The sequence below is a fragment of the Erinaceus europaeus genome, chromosome 2, assembly GCF_950295315.1.
Source record: "Erinaceus europaeus chromosome 2, mEriEur2.1, whole genome shotgun sequence".
Taxonomy (NCBI): domain Eukaryota; kingdom Metazoa; phylum Chordata; class Mammalia; order Eulipotyphla; family Erinaceidae; genus Erinaceus; species Erinaceus europaeus.
The window spans coordinates 56,773,865-56,799,904 of record NC_080163.1 but is presented as its reverse complement, the minus strand read 5'-3'; the positions used below and the strand labels follow the sequence as shown (position 1 = coordinate 56,799,904).

The following is a 26,040-nucleotide window of genomic DNA, read 5'->3' as shown; positions in this document are numbered from 1 at the left end:
TATGATTTCTGTAAGAACAAGACACTTGGTTTACTTATATATTTTTTAACCAGAGAACGGCTCAGCTCTGGTTACTGGGGATGGAGCCTGGGAACTAAGGCTTTTGCATAGCCGTTAAGCTGCCTCCCAGCCCAAGATAGTTGTTGTGGTTAGGATAAATTAATGACTGAATCTCCAAATATCAAGAGATGGCATTTACTTTTGTTCCTAGGACCTCCCTGGTGCTCCATATCTATGTGATTCCACTGCTTCTGGTGGGTTATTTCTTCCCCCCAGATAGGTGAGACACAGAGGAGAGACACCACAGCATTTCTTCATTGTTCATGAAGTTTTCCTTTTGCATGGAGCTCCCATGTGGTTGTCAGGGACTCAATTGTGGTTCCTTGTGTGTGGCACCTTGTACACTCTATCAAGTGAGCTACTTCCTGGCCCTCAAGGAGACAGGATTTAAAAATGCAAAAAAAATGTTTCTTAGAACCTCATATTTAAATGATTTAGACACAGAATAATAATTTTACAGCACAGTGATTTATTAGCAGGTTAATGAAGCAGTACTTCTAAATCACAACACATTTGGTATAATAAACATCATGGATATATCTTTCCAGCTGAAAAAGGACCAGCATGCTACTAACCAACTTGCTTGCCCTGCAATAGGCTGTGATCCACCAGCAACTCACCCTCACCTCGTAGAGGGTTAAGCATGACTTAGATGGAATAGCATCAAGGCACTTGTTTTAATGCACAAAGCTATATTTAATATAAAACATATCCCTAAAAGTCACTAGCCTTAAATAACTGAGGATTGGAGGAAGACTCGTGTTTGTGTGTGTGTAAAAAAAGATTGAAAATTAAGTTCACTCACCTGCCACCCTGATATAGTCTTAATTTGTACATAAAATCACAAAGAGACCAAAAAAAAAGGGGGGATTTTAGCATATTATATAGACTGGTTAACAACAGTTTCTGGAAAATTAAGGCAGCAGCTGAACTCAAACAGGAATTAATTTATCCATGATTTAAAATGAAAAAACAACAGTTTGATTCCAGGTATCTTACCTAGTATAGGGATGGGGGCCAGTGAAGGAAGAGAACCATCCTAAAATACATCTATTAAAACTGAAGTTAAAAAGCTTTTCTGGTGCAGGCTACTTGTCTATGTGCTAAGCTAAGAAGCCTTCCTTTACAAAATGTATTACTTGTATTTTGTTAGAAGTATGATTGTTTGATCTTTTCAGAGCCATAATTCAAGTCTGAGAATGGTTATACAGGTTTCCAGTGTAATCTTACAAATACATTATCCTCTTAGTGTCCTTTATTATTATTCTAGTTTTCATAATTAGTAATCTCTTCCCTATTTTACAGTGCCAAGATAAAAATTAAAATATACACCAAAAGTTCACTTTTTAGTCTAATGACCTTTTCAACTTTCTTAAATGTATTTAATTTAACATGGCTACTTTAAAATTTCAGTTACAGAAAATTTTTTAAAAAAATAATGCTTGTCAGGATAAAAATCACCTTATAAAAATAAATCTCACCCACTCCCTAAATTTTCTATCCCTAGAGTAGTTAAAAAATACTTTAGAAATCTAGAATATACCTTTAAGTTACAATATTTCAATAGTATTTGACTTTAATAATGCTAACAGACCAGGTGGTATATTACTTTGGTCTCTCCTATTAAATTTTTCATCCATTGTATTAGCATTCAAGTTAATGATTTCATTCATGATTATCTAAATCTTTATACCAAAAACAAAAACTAGTTCAGAGCCTAAAAGCTTCCAATTTCTCCATCTTTGGTTTTTAAAACCAAATTTTCAGAAAAGATAGAACAGGTAAAGAAAAATTAGAGGGGGAAAAAGAGAAACATTAAGAAAAAAGGTAAGCAACATCTATCATGACACATTTTTGCATAGACAAATACACCATCCAAAATCATGTTACTGTGGGATCTTTTCCTAAACAGAACATGGAATATCTTTGCCTGTTTGTCTTAATAACCTGTCCCTGCTCAGAGCCCAGTTTAGACTCAGTCTTTCCTTATAGTAACAACCTCTCCTCCCCCGTCACGTTACCTAGGAGACTTACCATCTAGCCTACCTACCTGAGTTAGGACCACACTGTCTAGTAACTGGCCCAGGGCCCCAGACTCCTACATAGGTCCTCAGGAAGTATTTGAGGTATTATCTCCACCAGGTTAAATTGCTAGCAGTCTTAATTGCTAGCAATTAAGAATGTTCATAAGGATCACAGAGCTCACCTTTGTCATAATCAAGTTCCTAAAAAATCCACTGTAGCTCTGGTCTTGCTTTTATATTTTAAAAAACACCTTTAAATGAAAAATTACTAAGAAAATGTTCCTGCAGAAATGACTGTTATTCCTAAAATGTAGTCATTAGCACTAGAATAGTCGAATGAACTCATTGAATACCCTGTACATTTTACACGTCACCAACTACCATACTGTAACATTTCCAACATATTTCAGCTTCAGTGTCTACAGCTACTTAAAAGCTACATCAGACTATATACATCTTTCTTTAAAAGCTTTATGGGGGTTTGGGGGTGGGGGAGGAACTGAACCTCATGCTTGAGAGTCCAACACTTTATATCCTCTAAGTTACCTCCAGGGCTGCAGACTATACAAATCTAATTTTTCCTTTGGCCCTACTTGAAAAAATAATGATGATGTGGCCAAGTGGTGGTGCACCTGGTTGAGCGCACATGTTACAATGTGCAAAACCTGGGTTTGTACCCCCAGTTCCCACCCATAGGAGGAAAGCCTTACAAGTGAAGAGTGTTGCAGATGTCTCTTTCCCTCTCGATCACCCCCTTCCTTCTTGATATCTGGCTCTCTCTACCCAATAAATAAATAAAGATAAAAAATTAAAAAAAATAATGTCCAGTTAAACATGTCAGTTTACCACCATCAGAGGCACGGATAAGTTCTAAAGTCATTCATTCAGTCTTCATGAAAGACAGTCTATATTCACTTGAGTCCTCTCTTTTCTCCCTTGTTTGGTCAGAAATAGCATCTTCAATGGTCCTTTCTTTTCCTCTCTAGAAAGTAATTCTTAAGTCTCTTTGTGTACTGGCACACATCACCCCTCTGGTTGTGACTTTTTTTTTAATCATCAAGAATGTACACACTATGGCTCAAATGGCCATTTTAAGATACTCAGAATATTGTGTGAGTGCCAATAAGCAACAAGAAAATGCTTCACTACACGGCCATGTTTAAAGTAAACCCAGAATATTTTTGTATCAAAAAGTATACAAAATACCATGTAGTATATGACTGTCCAGGTTCTTGAGAAAGAAAATTAAGACACTAGTTTTCTGGTGAGGAAATCAGGCTGTGGTTCCAGGTTTGATTTTTTTTTTAAAAAATATCAGTAGTCAAACATTTTTAATAAACATAAAGACCAACCTCTACCCAATCATACATAATATAAGATAAAAACTGTAGTGAAATCTTAAAATGCTTTTGCAAATGGCTACCCAAACCACAATCTCTTGTTCGGATGGGTGCGAGAGGTACAGGTACAAACCAGAACACAGTTCAAGAATTTGTTGAATGCATAAAGTTCTAGACTTGCTTATATGCAGGGACAGAAATGTCAGATAAAGACCAAATCCTAAGGGATTTTCTTTCTTTCTTTCTTTCTTTCTTTCTTTCTTTCTTTCTTTCTTTCTTTCTTTCTTTCTTTCTTTCTTTTTTTTCCCATAAGGGATTTTCTCTTCTTTGGACTTAATTTTTTTCTGTGCTGTTTGTTAAGTTCTATAGTATTATAAACACATATTCATTACTCTGTCACATGGCATTAGACATCTATAATGGTCTCGAGTCAGACCTAGAGGAGGGACAAAAGGGATTAGAAGTAAATGACTGACAAGCATACCGTGATTTTACTAATCGTGATTAGTCTTAAGGATAAGAAGAAAGTGCAATTATGACAAAACAACAACAACAACAACACAAATTCAAACAGCTAGTGTTTCTGAAATTCTATAAGGACATAAAATATTTAAGACATTAATACATTTAATTGTGACTTATGTCAAAGACCTTGGAGACAGACATCCAGCTTTTCTACTGAGGAAGTGCTTTGTTTTAATAATGGATCTTTTATTTTTTTATTTTTATTTTTTCTAATGTAGACAGATGGTCAGAGCTCTACCAAAAGAAAAGCAACATTTGTACAAGACAAAAAGCTAAGTAGGCTTAAAAGTGTTTCACATCAACTGAGTTCTGATATAGTTTGCTTTTATAAAATGCTTTTGTACTTTTGCAACTACTTTAAGTGGTATGACTACAAATGTTTCAATTTCTTTGTTTTAAAGGCTTATTTATTTATTTTTTAAGTATTTTGTTTGTTTTTTATTTTATCTTTGAGAGAGATGCAGAGAAAGACACAGAAAGAAATACCAGAACACTGCACAGCTCTGGCTTTTGGTGGTGCAGGGGATTGAGCCTGGGACTTCAGAGCCTCAGGCATGAGAGTCTCTTTGCATAACCATTATGCTATCTACCCCTGCCCTCAATTTCATAGTCTCCTAGTCCTATCTTTGGAAAACCAATATGCTTGTTTGTTTGGTTGGTTAACCTATCAAAGTCCACATAGAACTGTAAGTTTTCATGTAGGTATATGTACTGCAGAAGCAAGTACAATTCTTGCCTCTCTCGCTTTCTAGAGTGACTTGTTTATTAGACTGGGGTGGGGAAGAGAACCAGAAGCATCACACTAGTACATGTAAAGCCAGGGATGATGGCACCTGGTACTTCATACCTGAAAGTGGATTTTATTTACTGAGCTGCCTCCCAAGCTAAACTGATTCTTGCTTCTGTAAAGGAACTATTCTCATGGCCACAGCCTGTGGCCACTTAAAAACAATGCACCCAGAGAACTTGAATTATATGAGTGTGATGCTTTTAAATCCCTTTGCATGGTAGTTTTTGGTGGTCCAAAGAGTTAACTACTGTCACTGTATCAATATTTATGGTGTATCAGTGGAGTCCATGGCAATAAGCATTAGTTTTCTTTTCACTAAAACATATACAAATTTTTGAAGCACTCTTGCTTCAGTGCTTTATTTGTCTTCCTATTGGTCACAACTGACATTTCCTGTGGAGTAAATACATTGACTGAGAAAACTGTCAGTCCTCAGCCTACCCTTGTTAACTTGTCATAGCATAGGAAAAATTCACTAAGTAAACAAATTCTTGAAGGAACCTATCAAGCATTCCTTTTTGTAATCCATACTTAATAGTTTGCCTCTAGTTCATGGGGAGGGGGGAAAAAAAAAAAAAGGCTGTCTCAAATTGTTGACTCAGCACTCTGCTCACTTGGAATCAGACATCGTACTTTAACCAGATCCTATGGAATACACACACAAGGACTAAAACATAACATGGAATTTCAAGCGGCATAGAAAGATTCAGCAACAGAGACAGATCGTAGCATAAACAGGCCAAATTCCTCTCATTTTGCTCATTTTAAAGTGCTCTCTTTAAAAAAAATATTTTTATTTACTTATTATTGGATAGAGATAGAAACTGAGAAGGGAGGGGAGGTAGGGAGAAAAAGAGACAGAGAGACACCTGCAGCCCTGCTCTACCATTTGAGAAGCTTTCCCTCTACAGGTGGGGACCAGGGACTTGAACCTGGGTCCTTGTGCACTGTAATGTGTGTGCTTAGCCAGATGCACCACGTATTCTTTGCCTCCCTACCTACCCTAAACCAGAAAGCGTAGCTATCAAATGTATAACAAAGAATATATATATTGAGGTTGGCTGGTAAGATTTCACCAACCCAAGCAGCCATCAGCATCCCAAAGACTGTCTGTGGTTCCCTTCCTTAAGCAGGGGAGTGATGATTTCATGTTAAAAGTCAGAAATTCTGCTGACATCTATGAAGCAAAGACTGGGGTTAGAGATGAAAAACCAAGGGGGAAAAATGTGTCTGGTTATATTCCCTTGTGCTTCAGAAGCCACCTGCCCAGCAGGTACAAGTTCCACAGTGGGAAGTATTGCATACAGTCGAAATCTTAACCTATCGGTTAAACATTATCCATACAATCTCCATTCTCAGTCAGTCACTGGAAAGACTCTGGCCATTGGGAATGCATGTTCCCTGCTGGCTTTGAGTCTTCTGCAAAAGTCATTGCTTCATATACACTGTAAAAGAGAAGGTTTTCATCTTCCGGTTTGCAATATTCTCCACGGACCAGGGAATCCCTCACAGAGGGGTTGCACTGAGCCAGCAGAAGCTGGATGCCAATGGCTTCATAATCTCTGCGGACTTCTTTTAGTGTACTGATTCCCGCTGTGTCTAAAAACTGGACTGCACTGCAGTCTATCACTACGGTGTGGAGCTCCAGGGGCTCCTGGGCAAGCTGCACAGAGACTTCGTCTTGCTTTCCCGTGAGAGTTATTGTTTCCCTTTTCATTTTTCTCTTTTCTGCTTTCCTTTGAGCTGCTTTCACTAAGACTGGGTTGAGGGTTTTTTGGTATAAAGCTGATTTAAAACCTTCTTTGTTTACATAGTAGAGAGGGGCTACAAAGCGGAAAATCTTGATGCCTGGCTTAGTGTGAAGATTCTTGTAAGCAGACAAGGATTCAAAGATTTCAGATCCTTCTACCAAGCCAAGCAAGGGGCTCTTTGGTTTCTGAGTACGGAGGATGACACAAAACATAGAAAAACAAACTCCAATAAGCAAGCCTAGCTCAGTACTGATCAGTGCTGAGGACAGCATAGTAACAAACCAGATAACTGTGTCCAGCCTGCTAACCCTCCACATTTGGGGCAGATCCTTAAACTTACGTAGGGCTCCCCGGAGATTGACAATGGTGATCACACCAAGGACACTTTTCTGAAGGGAATAAAACAGAGGAGCTATTACCAGGAGCACCAACAAAAGAACCAGAGCTGTGACCACACTGGAAAGTTGAGTTTGGCAGCCTGTTGATTCTTTAACCAGGGTCTTTGCTAGAGCAGCACTAGTAGTGAAGCAGTGGAAGAAGGACGGGATGATATTGCAGAAGCCAATGGCATACATTTCCTGATTCGCTTTGACTGTGTAGCCATGTTTCTTGGCAAACATCTCAGAAAGTGACACAGTGATAGCAAAACCAATAATAGAAATAGCGATTGCATCTACAGCTACATTCGGGATTAAGCTCAAGTCTGGAGCTTGGGGTGGCATAAACCCAGTGGGAATATGCCCAGCAATGCTGGTATTGTATTTCTCATTGAGTCTTCCAAAATGAGAGGCTAACGTGGCTGCCACAACCACAATGAGTTCAGAAGGGATTGGGGCCTTAAGCTTTGACTTAAAGTGTTCGTTGAGTTCTTTGGTTGGCAAAAGAACCAAAAGGCACAAGAGGCTAGTGATGAGATCACAGAGGTTAGTCTTGTGGATGTTTCTGAAGATATGTATCCATGTAGTGATGAGTGAGCCCACACCATTACTCCGAGGAAGACTGAGCCCAAGGAGATACTTGGCCTGAGATGTAAGAATAGTGAAGGAGGCACCAGTGACAAATCCACTCAGCAAGGCATCGGAGAGGTAGACAGAAACAAATCCCACTTGAAAGAAGCCCATGGCTACCTGGAAGGAAGGAAATACAAGTATTAATATCAATTAGAAGAGCTCATAAATCTGGTGTTGCCCTAGCATTTCCTTGCCTGGAGACATACTAGCAGCCCAGAAGGTCTTGCAGCAGATAGTGTATTATACTTTCAAGCATGAGATCTTGAATTTGATCCCCAGCACTGTATGTGCCAGAGTGATGCTCTGGTTCTCTCTCCCTCTCTCTCCCTAATAAACAACTAAATCTTAAAAAAAAACAAAAAAAAAAAACAAGAAACTTCATATCCTTTCATATTACTGAGCACAAGTTCACACTCTTACTCCTTGACCCACTCTTACTCATTCTATGTGATGAGAACTTAGGAATCCTACCATCTTGTACTATGTTCCTTAAATTTCAACAGGGTTCAGAGGTCAAGGGTCTATGAGAAATTAAAAAAAAAGAAAATGGACAGGGATAGACATCATAATGGTTATGCAAAGTGACTCTCATGGCTGAGGCTCCAAAGTCCCAGGTTCAATCCCATGAACCATGATAAACCAGGGCTGAACAGTTGCTCTGATAAAAGGAAAAAGAAAGAATAAAAAACTCAAAAAAATCTCTAATTAAAAAATTATGTATTTTCTTTTTTCTTTCTTTGGTATTTTCCTTATATTGTAAAATATGGGACTGACTAGGCCATGCGTCTTGCCACATACATGGCTCTCAAGTTCAAGTCTTGGCATATAGGAGTGTCATTTCACTGGTTAAAGTTCTGATTCTTTGATGTTTCCCTTTCTAAGTAAAAATGTCATCCTAGGGGAGGTAGAAGGAGGTTGAGAGGACATGGGGGTCCTGGTGCACAGTGGTGGAGAAGGACTTCAGTTAGTGGAGTGATGTGCAGATGTATATCATGGGGAGATAAGAAATTGTATCCATGTGACAGACTATCCTACAAATTAATACTTTCCTCATAAAATACTTTTGAAAAAAATAGGCCTATTCACAATAAAACTCTTTCAACCTTCAAAAATAAGTAAATAAAAAGCAAAAATTTGGCCCAGGAGCGGTGAAATGACACATGTACCCTAGCTCCTCACATCAAAATATTATCACTCTGAATATTATTATAGAAATCTAACTTTTTAAAAAAAGAAATCTAATCTAGACAGGCTGGGGATATGGATCAAGCTGTTAATGCCCATGTCTAGTGGAGAAGCAATTACAGAAGCCAGACCTCTGACCTTCTGTGCCCTAGAGATCTTTGGTCCATACTACCAGAGGGATAAAGAAAAGGGAACCTTCCAATGGAGGGGATGGGATATGGCACACTGGTGGTGGGAATTGTACCCCTCTTATCCCACAGTCTTGTCAATCATTATTAAGTCACCAATAATAAATAAAAATAAGAAGTTGAAAAATAAGAAACACAAAGCAGAACTTGGACTGGATTTGGTGTATCGCACCAAAGTAAAGGACTTTGAGGTGGGGTAGGGGGGAGGGTTCAGGTATATCAGAGGACCTAAAGGGTGTTAAATTGTTATGTGGAAAACTGAGAAATATTATACATGTACAAACTAACGTATTTTATTTTTTGTTACTGCATTTTATTGACTAAACCATTACTCTCCCAATTAAAAAAAAAAAAGAAATCTAACCTAATCTCACTTGAGAAAACATTCTTACTCAGTGTGTAGAGTGCTGTCATATGGCTTCCATATTAATTATGCATCCTCAAGGATACAATTTTTTTTTAATTTATTCCCTTTTGTTGCCCTTGTTGTTTTTTATTGTTGTAGTTATTATTGTCATTGTTGTTGGATAGGACAGAGAAATGGAGAGAGGAGGGGAAGACAGAGAGGGGGAAAGATAGACACCTGCAGACCTGCTTCACCGCCTATGAAGCAACTCCCCTGCAGGTGGGGAGCTAGGGGCTGGAATCAGGATCCTTACAATGGTCCTCGCGCTTTGCACCAACTGCACTTAACCTGCTGCGCTACCACCCGACTCCCAAGGATACAATTTTAAAAAATTTCTTTAATTTTCCCTTTTTCCAGTAATTCCTCCAGAATTCTATTGTGTTCTCTCATTCTTGGAGAGGCATCCTAACAACAACGATAACAAAAATGGACTCTGAGAGGCATACTCTGCTGTACACTCTTTTCATCCAAACTTCAAGTAAAGTGAACCCCCCCCCCAACTGCCCTCCTGGATTCCACATGCTGGGAACAGAAGTATAATGGTGGCCTGATTGCTAGAGGCCAAAGGGCAGGGGCATGATGATAATGGTGATCAGTAGAGTCTATGAGAGACCCAAGAAGAACTTCATTTCTAATCCTTACTCCTGGCTGATAATATGAAATAGTGGTGATCCCTCCCCATCATTCAAGAGAACTACTAACTTTCATGAGTCATTCACTAGTGAACAGGGAATCTAACAAAAGGGAAGAGGACATCTCTACTTTGAACAATTCCTGCTTCATTCCTCTCCCACCCCCATTTTGGCATACTCTTGCCTGACTGTTAATGTCAACATTGCCAGTAACCAAACATGTATAAACTTAAGCTAGTGGTGTTTCTCAGCATATGAAACTAAGGAGTTATACTGGGTGGTCTGAAGTCCCTTTGTAGCCCAAATTTCTTTACAATGAATTAATTAAGACATGGCTGGCTGAAATTCACTAGTTAAGACACCTTAGAGCTGTGAAAAGAGAAGCAGAATAATCTTGCGTGTGGTGTCAAATGATCTTGCCTATGTGTTGGAATTTTGGCTCTACTCTTCACATATCCTGAACATTCAATAAATAATCATTTTGAGTATTCAAATCCCTAATCAAATCCTTTAACAATCTGAGAGTTCATGTAAATTTATTTTTTTTCCTAGAAGCAACCACTTGCCCCATTGTTTCTTACCTGATAAACTCCAGCCATAAAGGTGACAGTGCTGCCAACTTTGATTGCATAGCAACTTCTGTCACATATGCTGCCTGATGTCTTGTTTAATAATGCGCTCCCATTTGAAAATACACTTAAAGAAGGAGCAATATGGGCAGTGTCATAGCCAGCTTTATGTAGTTCTCGGTCAACGACTTCACCAATCATAAGGCACAGCACTCCAAAAATGCCCACAGAGATGTGGCGGGAGGTCCCCAACAGGAAATAAATGATGCTGGCAAAAAAGGAAGTGTACAGACCATAAATAGGTTGCTGGCCAGCCAAGAGGGAATATGCAATGGACTGGGGCACCAATAAGATGCCCACAATCAAGCCAGACATCATATCTCCTAAAATGTTCTTCTTCAGATCATATTTTGGGAGCCACCGCAAAACAGGAAGGAAACCGAAAATCATATTTTTGACTTTGGTTGAGCTACACTGGCAACTTTTTTGTAATTTGTGGATGAAAAACTGCTTGAAGTTTGTATCTGATTTCTCTTGAGGTTCCATATGAATTCTGAGATGAGGTCTGCACTGATTGTTGACTTCAGAATGCTTGAAGTCAGTCCTGGATTCCTTCTCAGCCTCCTGGTGGATCCCAGACAGAGATTTGTATTGTCCATTTTCTTCAGCTGAATCCTTTTGTGGACAGTCATTTTGCTCCTTACTTCCCAAAGACATTTCTGTAGATGGATGCTTCAGCTTTCTACCACAGAGAAAATACCAAGATTAAATGGTTAATTTTCAGGGCCCACACATTTTAACAGTCCTACGTATCACTGGTGATCATTAAAAAGAGTTCAGTGTTGAAGTAGGTATCTTATACTTTACTTCTTTATCTTATCCTTTATTTCACCCTCATTGGCCTTGGTTAGAACCAGGCCATAAACAGTGAAATCCAATCAAACAACTCATTGAGTACTCAACGTTCCCACTGTTTAAACCTTCAAAGATTCTTCATTTCTTCCTGGCTCCCTCTACAGTTTTTTCTCTAAGAAAGGTCTCAGGGAGACCTGTCTCTTTCTACATACTACCAACTGTCTTCTTTTTAGGGTTCTGATCCCCAGATATACTGGGAAAAAAAATAGACCTAGTTTCATACTTTCACCCTTTTTTTTTTTTCCAGATAGAAGCAGAGAAGGGGAGAGGGAGGGAGGGAGGGAAGAAGAGAAAGAAAGAAAGGTGAGGGGAGAGACCACAGTGTCAAAGCATCCTTCAATGTAGTGGGGGCCAGGCTCGAACCTGGGTGGTGCACAAGGCAAAGCAGCACACTATCCAAGTGAGCTATTTTGCTGGCCTGAGCATCCTGTCTTTGAAAAGATAAAAAAGAGACTCTTCTAGGACAACAAAAGGGAAAATTAATTAATTAATTAATTAATTAAGAGAGAGAGAGACTCTTCTGAGGTTTTTATAAGCCTGACATTACCAAGATATCCCAACCAATGACCTATTCTATAACATATGTGAAACTAACCCACATTCATTTTGTTTAGGATAAAGGAGCAATTGCTAGTTACCCCACTACACAAGAGTAAAGTAAACATTACTTTGACGGTCCTAGTAAAGGAGAAAACAACAGGTTCAGATGACCACTCACCCTCAGCAAGTCAGACAGACAGATGGGTACAGCTATCCATTCCTCAATGCAACCAGCGTCCCACTCCCTTCTCACTTCCTACTTTTAGGCCAGGTTATTGTGAGTGCATTGCTTAGGTCCTTCTATTTTGGAACTGCTCTTGGCAATTGCTGGGTTCAAAGACTTTCACAAACCTAAGATACATAAAATAGGCATAAGAAAAGTTAGTAAGATCTAGACTTCATCACCCTACATGGCTGTTGGTATGCATGAGACCCCTTCTGTTTCATTTGGTTTAAATCCCCCCTGCTTAACACTATTCTATTTATATAACCACTTCAATCTATTTACATAACCACTGTTAACAAGTTCCACCCTCCCTCCAGGGCATTTGTGGTTCAGTGATAGGATTCTCGCCTAATCTGCCCCCTCTTTGTCACACTCTGATTTTCACCAGTCACTTTTCTCTCCACCCTCTCTATGTCACATCCTGTTTCCACCTTACTTGGCAAGTATATATAAAGACAGCATTGTGAGTTTTACAGTACTGTACTTTGAGTTTAACTTAGTTCGTCTTAGATTGTGCTGCGTCCTGCATGAATAAAGAGATACTGCCTACAGCTCAACCATGAGTCCCTGGTCGTCTGTTACCCGCCCGTGAAGCTAGCCCGGTGAAAACAACATAGCCCGGAGAAAACAACACATGGCTGCTATCAAGGAGAGAAAAAGATACAAATTAATAGTAGAAAGTACAACAGAGCAGTGAAAGAACTGAATTGAAATATTAAAAGTAAAAATATAATCAGGCAGAGATGAAGAATGCCTTTAATGTGATCATCAGTAGCCTTGATAGAACTAAAGAAAGAATCCATGAAATTAAAGATAGGCCAAGGGTGTGGGGGTAGATAGCATAATGGTTATGGAAAGAGACTATCATGCCTGAGGCTCCAAAGTCCCACGTTCAATCCCTGGCACCACTATAAACCAGAGCTGAGCAGTACTCTGGTTAAAAAAAAAAAAAAAAAAAAAAAAAAAAGCCCTAATCGGGTAGTCCCAAGATTCCCAAACAGACATGTTGAATAAATCCCTCTCTCTATTGTTACCAGTCATTTCTATCAGCAAAGTGAGCCTTTGTGACCTTGGACCTTGTCCTAGGACCTTGTCCTCAACATGGATCAATAATGGTAGAGAATGTCCCATCCTCCGAAGGGAAGATGGACGACATACTCTATGTTACACCTGAGGAAGATGGGTCGATACTGGGGCAGCTTGAAATGTTCTTACTCATGACCACAGATTGTGAGCTCAGATCTAGAGGGATGCAGGTCACATAGGCTCCTAAGCTAAATATGGGCCCCAGATCACATCAAATCAATGCGGTTTACAGTCAACAATATTTATACCCCTTTCCCATATTAGGGAGCTACTCTCTTCCCTGATCCAGCTTTCTGGTCCTTTTTCCAGCCATGATATCATCTCCACAGACAATAACTTGGATCCACCTGCATTTCAGATTTAAGGCTCAGGGGTTAAAAAAAAAAAAAAAAAAAAAAAAAAACCAAAAACTAGTATAGCCACAGGTTCTTTGGAATATAACTATCTATCCCATTAGCTATCTACAAAATGGAGGACCCTCCCCCCCCCCCACCAAATCTTCATCTGCACTATTCCAGCCTTTAGGTCCATGATTGGTCAGCAATTTGTTTGGCTTTGTATGTTAACTCTCTTTTCAACCACAAGGTTCCAGATGCTAGCATGATGCCAACCAGACTTCCCTGGATAGACAACTCCACCAATTCGTCCTGGAGCTCTGCTTCCCCAGGGCCCTTCCCCACTAGGGAAAGAGAGACAGGCTGGGAGTATGGATCGACCTGTCAATGCACATGCAAGGAAGCAATTACAGAAGCCAGACCTTCCACCTTCTGCACCTCACAATGACCTTGATTCCTTACTCCCAGAGGGATAAAGAATAGGAAAGCTATCAGGGGAAGGGATAGGATATGGAGGTCTGGTGGTGGGAATTGTGTGGAGTTGTGCCAGGCTAGCGTGGGGGTGTCTCTTCTTGGGCGCATACTTTCTGGGTTGGAGAGAACATGACTGGAGACAGCCTGGGCTGCTACTCAGTGACTCGAGAGAGATGACCCAGGAACAGAGCTGGTGGTGGCGAGGCAATTCAATTCTTTATTTATCAGAAAACCAAGGCTTTTAAGAGTTGGACCTGGAAGTGGCAAGTCAGAAACGGAAATGGCTTGACATGGTTTGGAAAGGGGTGGAGAAAGGCAAAAGGGGCTGGGAAAGGTAGGAACTTCCTTGGCAACTGTTGCGAGGGTTTTAACTGGTCGGATTAATAATACCCTGCAGGCAGGGAGGGTCTTGAGGGTAGAAAGAAAATAGATCAAAGGAATGGAATGGGTGGGGATCTTTCAGGCAAAACAATGATTATGTAGATAATAAGGGAGCAGGCCATAGTATTAGGAATGCAGGGTGCTTTGTGAGGCAGGGAGTCTCTGATAAGATGAGGCAAATCTTGGGGAGTTGTGTCCCTCCTCACTTGACCTCTCAGTAGAGAGAGAGACACTGACAGGATGGACGTGGCCCTCTGATCAAGCCCTGCCAAGCTCAACCACATCCTCACAATTTCCCTACAATAAGAGTTGTACCCCTCTTATCCTATGGTTTAGTCAATGCTTCCTTTTCATAAATAAAAAATGAAAAAAAGAAAAATAAAGATAGGCCAGTAAATCACCTAAACTGGATCATAAAGTAGAATAAAAACAGGAAAAAAATGTATGAGAATAATAGATGTCTATGAAACATATGAGACAGTCTAATAACAGTTACCACCTACCTACCTTCATCACCTACCTACCTACCCCCCAAAATAATATATCAGGATCTTCTCAAAATGCAGGAGAAATATTTGAAGCTATAATTATGGTTAAAATTGCCCCCCAGTTGATGACAAATATATTACAACTGTGATTCTAAGTATATGGGTGAATCTTGTTTCCCCCACCTCCTAGTCCCACATACAATCTATTGGTAAGTCCTGTCTGCTCTACCTTGAACATATCCATCATTTTCCCACTGCCCAAGGCACCTGAAATCCAATCATTTTGCAACAGCTTTCTTTTACCATAAAAGCACACCTGGGTTATTGCAATAGCTTACAATATCTGAACCCAGTCTTCCTGTCTACCCACAAATCCTACTGATTGTCTTGTTTCTGTAACGTGCCAAGTTGATGTTCTTAGGCTTTTGTGTCATTTTGTTTTGTGGCACAGAATTATTTTGCATAATTCTACTATTTTGGGGACGATTCCCCCCACCTCTATTCTTTCTTCAGATATATAGAGATGGGAAAAAGATAAAAAGATAGCTTATATACTACCTCTTTAGAGAAACTTCCTTCATCACCTACCTACCCCCCAAAATAATACTGCTACCCCTTTCTACTCTAAATCCATACCTTGTCTTATTTTTCTTCATAGCACTTTTGAAATTATATTATTTGTTTACACTTAAAAAAAAACTACTATTTCTATCTTTTTTATTTGTATTTTTATCACCTTTATTTACCAAGAGTGATGATTAACATATAGTAGGTCAGTAAGTTCTTGCTAAAATGAATAAGGAACTCAATTTCTACCCACAATCAGTGGATTGAGACAGTTATAGGTGACAAGTAATAAAAATCTAAGTGCAAGTTAATAGTTTTGACATGTTCTTTTAAAAATATATATATTTATTTATTTATTAATGAGAAAGAGGAGGAGGAAAGAGAAAGAACCAGACGTTACTATGGTACATGTGCTGCCAGGGATTGAAATCAGGACATCATGCTTGAGTCCAATGCGAATGCTTATCCACTGTACCTCCTTCCAAACAGGTGAAGATGAACAGGTAGCAAAAAAAAAAAAGAAAAATTGAGGTGGTGAAAATTTTCAACATAGTGCCAGGTTCTTGAGGCCAAATTGCAGGAATTAAGAAAGATAAGGTCCTTCCTTTTGTAATTACAAAAAGCCCATAAAATATAGACACAGAGGCATGAGGCCTAAGGCAGGGCAGGGATAAAGGAGGACTGAGACTAAAGTGGTAGTTAAGGGATATAAGCAAATGTACAAAGAATTTTTTTAAATATTTACTTATTATTTATTCCCTTTGTTGCCCTTGTTTATTGTTGTAGTTATGATTAATGTCGTTGTTGTTGTATAGGACACAGAGAAATGGAGAGAGGAGAAGACAGAGAGTGGGAGAGAAAGACAGACACCTGCAGACCTGCTTCACCGCTTGTGAAGCGACTCCCCTGAAGGTGGGGAGCTTGGGGCTGGAACAGGGATCCTTAGGTTGGTGCTTGCGCTTTGCGCCACCTACACTTAACCCCGCTGCCCTATTGCCTGATTCCCATGTACAAAGAATTCTAAGGAGGAACACACAAGAAGAGTAGTGCATGAAAATATAGAGGAGGAAGTGGAAAGACAAAAGTTTCATCTGGGTTCAAGTCTCAGGTTTCCACCTGTAGGGGGAATCTTCACAAGGGGCGAAGCAGTACTGCAGATTTCTCTCTCTCTCTCCTGTCTCCTTCTCCCCTCTCAATTCCTGTCTTATTTTTAAAAATATTTATTTATTTATTCCCTTTTATTGCCCTTGTTTTTTATTGTTGTAGTTATTATTGTTGTTATTGATGTCGTCATTGTTGGATAGGACAGAGAGAAATGGAGAGAGGAGGGGAAGACAGATATGGGAGAGAAAGACAGACCCCTGAAGACCTGCTTCACCGCCTGTGAAAGGAACCCCCCCTGAATGCAAAAACTCAAACAAAGCAAAGTATTAACAGTTAGTGAATTATTAAAGTGAATTAAAATATACTGGTCATTCTGTATAATATTCTTTCAAATGCTTCAAAATTAGCAGTCTTTAAACAAAGAGAATAGGTTCAAATCAGACACATTCTCTATGCAGTCTCTCTATTATTTGGGGTTTTTGTTGTTATTTGCTTTTTCTCAACAGTTTAAAAGTTGCAAATACACTACTGTCTTTTATCTGTTTGCTTCTGTTTTGTTTTTAGACAGACAGCAAGACAGAGAGAGCTTCCTTCAGTGTCGTGCAGGCCAGGCTCAAACCTGGGTTGTACACATGGCAAAAGCAGCATACTATGCAAGTGAGCTTACTACTGCTTATTTTTTCATATATATATATATATATATATATATATATATATATATATATGGTAAAGAGAGGCAAAAAGACAACCTTCAGCATTGCCTCACCATTCATGAAACTCCCCCCTCACCCCGCATGTGGGGACAGGGGCTTGAACACAGGTCCCTGTACATGGCAACATGTGTGCTCTACTAGGGGTGTCACCACCTGGCCCCCCCCCATACTACTGTCTTAAAACATTTCATTGAACCAATACTTTTGAACCACTATACTAGACTACTCTTTCAAAAGAAGCATTCATTAACATAAAAATCAAACCATTTGGAAATATTCCTTAGCAATCTACAGTGGTTCCTTACCTATTGAATACTATCGTGTGTGTGTGTGTGTGTGTGTGTGTGTGTGTGTGTGTGTGTGTGTGTGTCTGAAACTGCTTTTCTCCTGCTTCTTTTCCTGTACAGTGTTCCTGTCACTAATCCACAAAAGTATTAAGCATCTACAAGAACTCTGAGCCTTTATGTTGTTCCTGTAGTCTGGGACTTTTTTCACTTTTATCTCTATCTTAGTCTTTTTTCTAGTGTGGTAGGATAATATGACTAAAACCTCTTAGGCCATGTTTCCCTGGCATATCATATATAGAGCTTAGCACTTAAGTTTGTGCGTCTCTCAAACTTGAGTGTACATTCAAGGGCGGACACTAAGTCACCCACTTTTCCACATGACCCGAAATTCATCACAACCCCTCAGACTTGGTTACATGCCTATGGTTAGTGAAACATGTTTCAAGTACACGTGAAGACCAAAAATATTTCTTGTTTTACAGTTAGTGCAAGTGACAGACAATGTTCGTTTCATCTGTGTTACAAAAACAACCACCATAGGGAGCTAGGTGGTGGCACAACTGGTAGAGTGCATGTATCACCGTACACGAGGATCCGTGTTCATACCTCCTATCCCACCTGTAAAAGGTGGAAGCTTTACGTAGATGAAGCAGTGTTACAGGTGTCTCTTCTCTCTCCCTCTCTATTCCTGTCTCTATCAGAAAGAGAGAAAGAAAGTAAGAAAGAGGGAGTCAGGTGGTAGCGCAGTGAGTTAAGCGCAAGTGATGCAAAGCGCAAGGACTGGCACAAGGATTCCGGTTTGAGCCTCCGGCCCCGCACCGGCAGGGGAGTCGCTTCACAAGCGGTGAAGCAGGTCTGCCGGTGTCTGTCTTTCTCTCCCCCTCTCTGTCTTCCCCTCCTCTCTCCATTTCTCTCTGTCCTATCTAACAACAACAAAAACAAAAACAAAAAAACCAACAAGGGCAACAAAAGGGAAAATAAATATTTTTAAAAATTTAAAAAAGGAAGAAAGAAAGAGGAAAAAGAATCATCACAGTGCTTACATTAGTAGTATAAGCACCACAATATTGTTTCTGGTTTAAAGGTCAATATAAAACAAAGTAATAAACTACCCAGGAGAAAAATAGCTCCATGTAAGACTGCAACTAAATAAATAAGCAGCTTCTTACAGTTATTCACCATCTTCAAAAATACCACATATACAAATACACGTCATAGACATTTTTACCTGCCTCCTCAGTAGCTCTGAGAGCAGAGTATAAATTCCCATTATCCTGCATCAGAAAAATCAAGTTGAATCAGGTGCTCAACTGGTAGAAGCAGATCCTTAAAATTCATCTTCCAGTTTCCAAGCTTAGCTATCTTTCTAAAAGACAGTTGGGAAGATGCCTGCTTTGACATGTATGTGGCCCAAAAGCAACCTCCCTGTCCCCAGCAGATTACATGGGACAACTACTACATGGGGGATAACTTAAGTGCTGTGGAGTTTCTCTCTCTCTGCTGGGGCTCAGTGCCTGCTCTTGGAGACCATTTTTTTCCCCATTTTTTTGTTGCCTCTGTTGCCCTTATTGTTATTGTTGTCATTGCTGTTGTTGGATAGGACAGAGAAATGGAGAGAGGAGGGGAAGACAGAGATGGGGAGAGAGAGACACCTGCAGACCTGCTTCACCGCTTATGAACTGACGCCCTGTAGGTGGGGGGGGGGGGCGGGCAGCGACTCCAACCAGGGTCCTTCCACCGGTCCTTGAACTTCGCGCCATGTGTGCTTAACGCACTGCACTACTGCCTGGCACCCTCCATTTCGCTTTTTTTTTAAATATATATATTTATTTTATTTATTTATTCCCTTTTGTTGCCCTTGGTGTTTTATTGTTGTAGTTATTATTGTTGTTGTTGTTGTTGGATAGGACAGAGAGAAATAGAGAGAGGAGGGGAAGACAGAGAGGAGGAGAGAAAGATAGACACCTGCAGACCTGCTTCACCGCCTGTGAAGCGACTCCCCTGTAGGTGGGGAGCCGGGGTTCGCACCGGGATCCTTATGCCAGTCCTTGTGCTTTGCGCCACCTATGCTTAACCCGCTGCACTACAGCCCGACTCCCTCCATTTCTTTCTAACTAGGTGGTTTGGAACAGTGAAGTCCTGGTGACAGAGCAAATAACATAAACAAAAAGCACCACTAGGTGGCTTATACATTCGTTTTTTTAAAAGATTTTATTTATTTTATTAATGAGAAAGATAGGAGGAGAGAGAGAAAGAGCCAAACATCACTCTGGTACATGTGTTGCCGGGGATTGAACTCAGGACCTCATGCTTGAGAGTCTAGTTCCTTAACCACTGCGCCACCTCCCGGACCACAACATTGTTTTTTTTTTACTAGGAGATCTTGGGGGCTCATTCAAACAAATATTTTGTGGGCAAGTGCTCAACTTGTTTCTAAATCTTTTTTTTTTTTTTTAATGTGAGTGTTAGAGACAGATTGAAAGTGACCACAGCATCAAAGCTTCTTTTAGTGTAGTGGGGGCTGGGCTTGAACCCTGTCATCATCTCATATTATATATCTACTTTTCTGTTTATTAAGTTCTTTCCCATGAGGGCAACAATGTGTGTTCTGTTGCCAGCTGTAGCCCCTGAAATAAATATCTGACAAATATTGGATTGAAACAAATGAACGATCTTCAACAACTATGTGATAAAGAAGAATTACTGTGATTCGGGAGGTAGTACAGTGGATAAACTGTTAGAGGGTTAGAGTTCAATCCCTGACAGAGCATGTACCAGAGTGATGATCTGGTTCTTTTTCTCTCTCCTATTGAACTCATGAATAAATGAATAAAATCTTGAAGAAAAAAAAAAAGAGTTGCCCTTTTCCTCCGCTGCCACACACCCTACCCAAGTTTGTATCAAGACAATAAATTGTGGCAAACATCTGTCTTTGTTTGTGCTCACTCTGAAAGTGAGGTCAGTGCTCAAGCCACCCTGACATAAATGGAATCTAGATGTCTTCATGCGCTGCACATGTCATCTCTTACATCTACCCTAGGAGGCAGCATATCATAGTGTAATAACAGTCAAGTCCCACAGAGAGCTGTTAATATGAGGAATCTTGGGTAAACCCAGGGATGAGTGCCAACACTGTGCACATGTTGGGTGATTCTGAGCTAGTAGGTTGTGGAAAGTTAACACTAGTATCTAGTACAGTGCTCGACGACAGCTACTGGTTTCCTTCTTTCTGTCCCTCGTGACTCCTGAAGGGGAAAACTGACTCCATTTTTTAAAAAAATTTTTATTTATTTTCCCTTTTGTTGCCCTTTTTTAAAAAAATTGTTGTTGTAGTTATTATTGTTGTCCTTGTTAGATACGACAGAGAGAAATGGAGAGAGGAGGGGAAGACAGAGAGGGGGAGAGAAAGACAGACACCTACAGACCTGCTTCACCGCCTGTGAAGCGACTCCCCTGCAGGTGGGGAGCCGGGGGCTCGAACCGGGATGCTGACGCCGGTCCCTGCGTCAGCCACTTGCGCTTAACCTGCTGCGCTACCGCCCGACTCCCCTCTTCATTTTTCAATGGCTCAATTTCAACAAGTTTTGCTTTGTTGTCCGCTGGACCCACTACTGGAGAGCATATTAGGCCCAAATTTCACATAGAACCTTAAGAGTGAGAGAGAAAAAAAAAAACGGACAAAAATCAGTGCCAATAAATTTTAATCCATTCTATGTCACATGTCCCCCAGTCTAGGAGACAGAGGAGGGGATATTGAGTGTGGGAGATCTCGGTGCAAATCCCAGTTCCATAAATGACTTGCTGTGTAACTGATTTTTTTTTTTTTTAACGACATCACTACTCAGCTTCTGGTTTATAGTGATGCTGAGGACTGAAACTGGAACCTTCTATACCTCAACCTCTAAAGTCTTTTTGCATAACCATCATGCTATCCCCCCAGCTCGCTGTGAAACTTCAAGTCAGGTCCTCACACTGTCCCCATCTAGCCCATGAAAGACTTCCAATTTGGTCTCAAAGAAGTGCCAGCCCTGATCCAGCACAGACAGGATCCTTATCACCAGGTGGGGGCGGAGCTCCCACACTGTCCCCGCCCCCTCCCACCCAAGGAGATAAAAGCCTTGAAGTGGTCTGGAGATGAATTCCTCTCCTGGCGATATAACCTAAGGAACCAAACACACCCATCCAAAAAGATCTGTATATATTTATGTTAAAATAGCACAATTTGTCATAGCTAAAACCTGTAAACAACCCAGGTGTCCAACAACAGATGAGTGGCTGAGTAAGTTGTGGCATATATACACAGTGGAATACTACTCAACTATTAAAAATGGTGACTTCACCTTCTTCACCTCACCTTGGATGGAGCTTGAAGAAATCATGTTAAGTGAGATAAGTCAGAAACAGAAAGACGAATACGAGATGATCTCACTCATGGGCAGAAGTTGAAACAAAACAGAACAAACAGAACAAGGGCAAAGAAAAACCAAACAGAACTTCATCTGGATTTGTTGTATTGCATCAAAGTAAAGAACTCTGGAGCGTGTGAGGGGTGTGTGTGGCTGTGTGTGTGTGGAGTGTTCAGGTCCTGGAACATGATGGTAGATAAGAATCCAGGTGGGTGGCGGTGTGGGGATTATTAGAGTGTTATATGGAAAACAAAAAGATTACACATGTACCAACTACTGTATTTTACTGTCGACTGTAAACCATCAATTCCTCAATAAAATAAATAGATAAATAAATAAGGGGGGGGAAAGTCTTGCAGGGCGACGGCCTCCCCGCGGACCCGACCACTGCACGCGGCGACGTAGGTTCCACCCAGACACGGGACACAGGCTGGGGCGACCCCCAGCGCGGCCCGCTGATTCTCCCTTCCCCTCGCCAACCCCCGGCCCGCTCCTTACCTCTCAGGTCTGGGCCACCCCGCTCGACAAGGTCCCGCGGCGCCAGCTCCACCGTAGTGGGGCAGATGGGCACACAGATTAAGCTTCCCCGACCCGCCACGGGCCAGCCTCCCTTTAAGCAGTGCATCCCCTGCTCCTCCCGTAGTCCCGCCCACTGAGGAGGCGGGTCTAGGGCGGGGCCAGCGGGGCGGAAGACAAAGCCGAACTCAAGGGCCCCCGACGTGGCAGTCAAAGAGCGCCGCAGGTGAGTGACATGACCGTCAACCAATGCTTCAGCTAGAACTGGCGGAGCACCGCCTTCCTATGCGTTTCCTTCTTGCGATTGGCTGGCCGAGCTCCAGACCATGCAGCTTAGGGGGACTCCGCCCCCGATCTCGGTAGCTGTCAATTATCAGAGAAGCGGGCAGGTCTAGAGTTTCTTCCCTAACTCTGGGAGAGTGAAGAGTAAGAAAAAATAGCAATCGCAGGGACTTCAAGTACCCAGAGCTTTTGCGAGGGATGGGCTGCGTCTTTCTCGTAGATTCCTTGGAACCTCGTCCCTTCCACTACCCCTACCCCTTTATGAATGGGAAAGTGGTGACTCTGAATAGGGACAGGTCAGCTAAGAAAGTTTGTTTCTTGCCCCAGTGTAACTTATTCTCCACAAATAAGGAGGTTCTATTTAAGATGGAAGTAAAATTGTAAAAAAAAAAAAAAATGAATGTGAAATAGAATTCCAATGTCCATTTAATATCTTCAGTGACATTTATTTATTTATTTATTTATTACCAGAGCACTGCTCAGCTCTGACTCATGGTGTGGTGCAGGGGACTGAATCTGGGACCTTTGCTGCATCAGGCATGAAAGGCTTTTTGCATAACAATTATGCTATCTAGCCCATCTCACATTCTTTGTACTTTCAGAGAAAAGAAAGAAGTACCTTGGAGCATTAATTTGGAGCCAGGGCTGGGACCTGGGTGACACTTAGGAAGACATATGCCCTTTCAGGGTCGATAAACTACCTTTGGGCCCCTTTATTGACATTTCTGATAAAATTACATTCATGTCTGTGCCCTTGAGGCCCTGGATGCCCTGGGCCCTCACTCTTAACTCCTTCTCTTCTACTGCTTTCCATCTATCCTGGCTTCCTTAGCCCAATGAGTTCATTCTCTTTCTGGAAATGGTAGAGTCTATATCAGCAATTCTCAATGCTGTCTGCACAGCAAATGTCTTGGAGGATTTTTTTTTTTTTTTTTGCCAGAGCACTATTCAACTCTGGTTTATGGTGGTGCAGGGGATTGAACCTAGGACTTTGGATTCTCAGGCATGAGAGTCTCTTTGCATAACCATTATGCTATCTACCCTGCCCCGGAGGATTTTTTTTTTTTTTTTTTTTAAGAGAGCTATGTTTGGGTCCCATCCTCAGGTATTTGGCTGACTTTGTGAAGACTCAGGCACTTAGGCTCAGGCACTGACATTTTTTCAATGCCCTTTAGAAGAATCCCATGCCTACCTTGGGCTGTTAAACCACTAATCTGTGCATATACAATACTTTTTTTTTTTTTTTAAGTTTACTTCTTTATTAACAAGAGAAATAACCAGAGCATCACCACCCTTGCATGTATGGTATGGTGATGGTGGTGGTGGTGGGGGGTGAGATTGAACTCACAGCACTATGTTTTAAAACAAAAGGAAACTATATGCTGTAATCTTACCATCTTGTAACTGATTATTCACAAATTAAGAAATGAAAAGAATAAGGAGTTGGGCAGTAGTGCAGCAGGTTAAGTTGGGCCCCCAGCTTCCCACCTGCAGGGGAGTCGCTTTAAAAGCAATGAAGCAGGTCTGCAGGTGTCTATCTTTCTCTCTCCCCTCTCTGTCTTCCCCTCCTCTCTCCATTTCTCTGTCCTATCCAACAACAATGACATCAATAACAACAACAATAATAACAACAACAATAAAACAACAAAGGCAACAAAAGGGAATAAGTAAATATTTTTTAAAGTGAAAACAATAAAAGGGGCATGATATATACTATTCTGTACTTTGATTAATATTATACTTTGACAGTTGTTTCATATTAGTGCATAAAGATTTGATTTCTGGGACCGGGTGGTGGCGCACCTAGTGAGCGCACATGTTACAATGCTCAAGGAACCGGGTTCGAGTCCCCAGTGTCCACCTGCAGAGGGAAAGCTTTGCAAGTGGTGAAGCAGGGATGCAGGTGTCTCTCTTTCTCCCTCTCTATCTCCCCTACCCTCTCGATTTCTGGCTGTCTCTATCTAATAAAGATAATAAAAAATTTTTTTTTAATTTTGATTTCTACTGTCTGGGAGGTAGCACAGTGGCTAGGGCATTTGGTTTAAAAGTATGAGGTCTTGAGTGTGAGCCTGGCATTGCATGTGCTAAATTGAACCTCTTGTGTTCCACCTCTTTCTCCATCTCTCTCTCTCTTTCCCTCTCCCTCTCTCATTAATAAATACAACAAATCTTTTCTCTTAAAGTTTATTTCCAGCTATCTCTGGGAAGCAAATCACTTCAAAACTCTGGGAGGCAAATCACTCTTAAACCTAGTGGTTTAAAACAATGACCACGTGCTTTCTGCAAATCAGGATTTTGGCAGCAGTTTTGTCAGGCCTTAAGCCACCCACCCCCCTCTGCTCCATCCTCCATTGCTGCTACTATGGTCTATTTACATAATCATTGTTTTGCCTCAGACCTGCCCTGCCTGCAGGGTATTAATCAACAACAGTTGCTATGGAAGCTTTCTACCTTCCGCTCTTTCCTTTTCTCCACCCCCTTTCCTAGCCATTTCCTTTTCCGACTTGCCACTTCCGGTTAAAAAATATATAAAAATTTTATATATAAAAATATTTAAAAATTTTATATATAAAATATATAAAAGCGTTGTCTCTGACACATTGCATTCCGGCTCTGCCATGAGTTCCTGGTCTCTTTCCCACGTTGCTTCCATCGTTGGCTCCGGTTGAGTTCTCTCCAACCCAGAGAGCATGTGCCTGGGAAGAAACACCCTCACGCTAGCCTGGCACAGTTTGATTGGATATTTCAAACTTGGGGTCTTTTAATAAGACTTTAGCTAGTTTGGGACAAGATGTAGGGGCTAAAATTACTGATTTAGATCCTTCTTTTTGGAATTCATTCCTTGTATCTCTGTGAGTGCTTCTTTGACACCATGGTGCTTACACAGCAGTCTGTCCTTCCAGGTACTAAAAGAGTCCTAGCTTCTAAGGAGACCACAGCACAATTTCTTAGGAATTAACTTTAGAAATAAGATACTCCCAAGTCTCCATGGAAGTGTCAAAGTTATATTGTAAGAAGGACAAATAGGCTAGGAAGGGACTGGGCAGTGGTGCACCCAGTTGAGCACACACACATGCATAAGGACCCAGGTTTAAACCTCCACTCCCATCTGCAGTGGGGGCAGCTTCATAATTGGTGAAGCAGGGCAGCAGGTGTCTCTCTGTCTCTCTCCCTCTCTATCTCATCCCTCTCAATTTATCTCTGTCCTATCAAATAAAATAGAATGTGTCCAGGAACTTC

General features: G+C 40.9%; 1 protein-coding gene across 1 annotated transcript; it reads right to left on the bottom strand.

Annotated features, from left to right (window-relative positions):
- Positions 1-509: 509 nt before the first annotated feature.
- SLC26A2 (solute carrier family 26 member 2) lies at positions 510-22,625 on the bottom strand. The gene is made up of 3 exons (XM_007516398.3): positions 22,501-22,625; positions 10,493-11,222; positions 510-7,617 (listed from the first exon to the last, which is right to left on the bottom strand). Exons 2-3 carry the CDS (start codon positions 11,195-11,197, stop codon positions 6,103-6,105), a joined length of 2,220 nt encoding a protein of 739 aa, XP_007516460.1. The 5' UTR covers positions 11,198-11,222; positions 22,501-22,625; the 3' UTR covers positions 510-6,102.
- Positions 22,626-26,040: the final 3,415 nt, after the last annotated feature.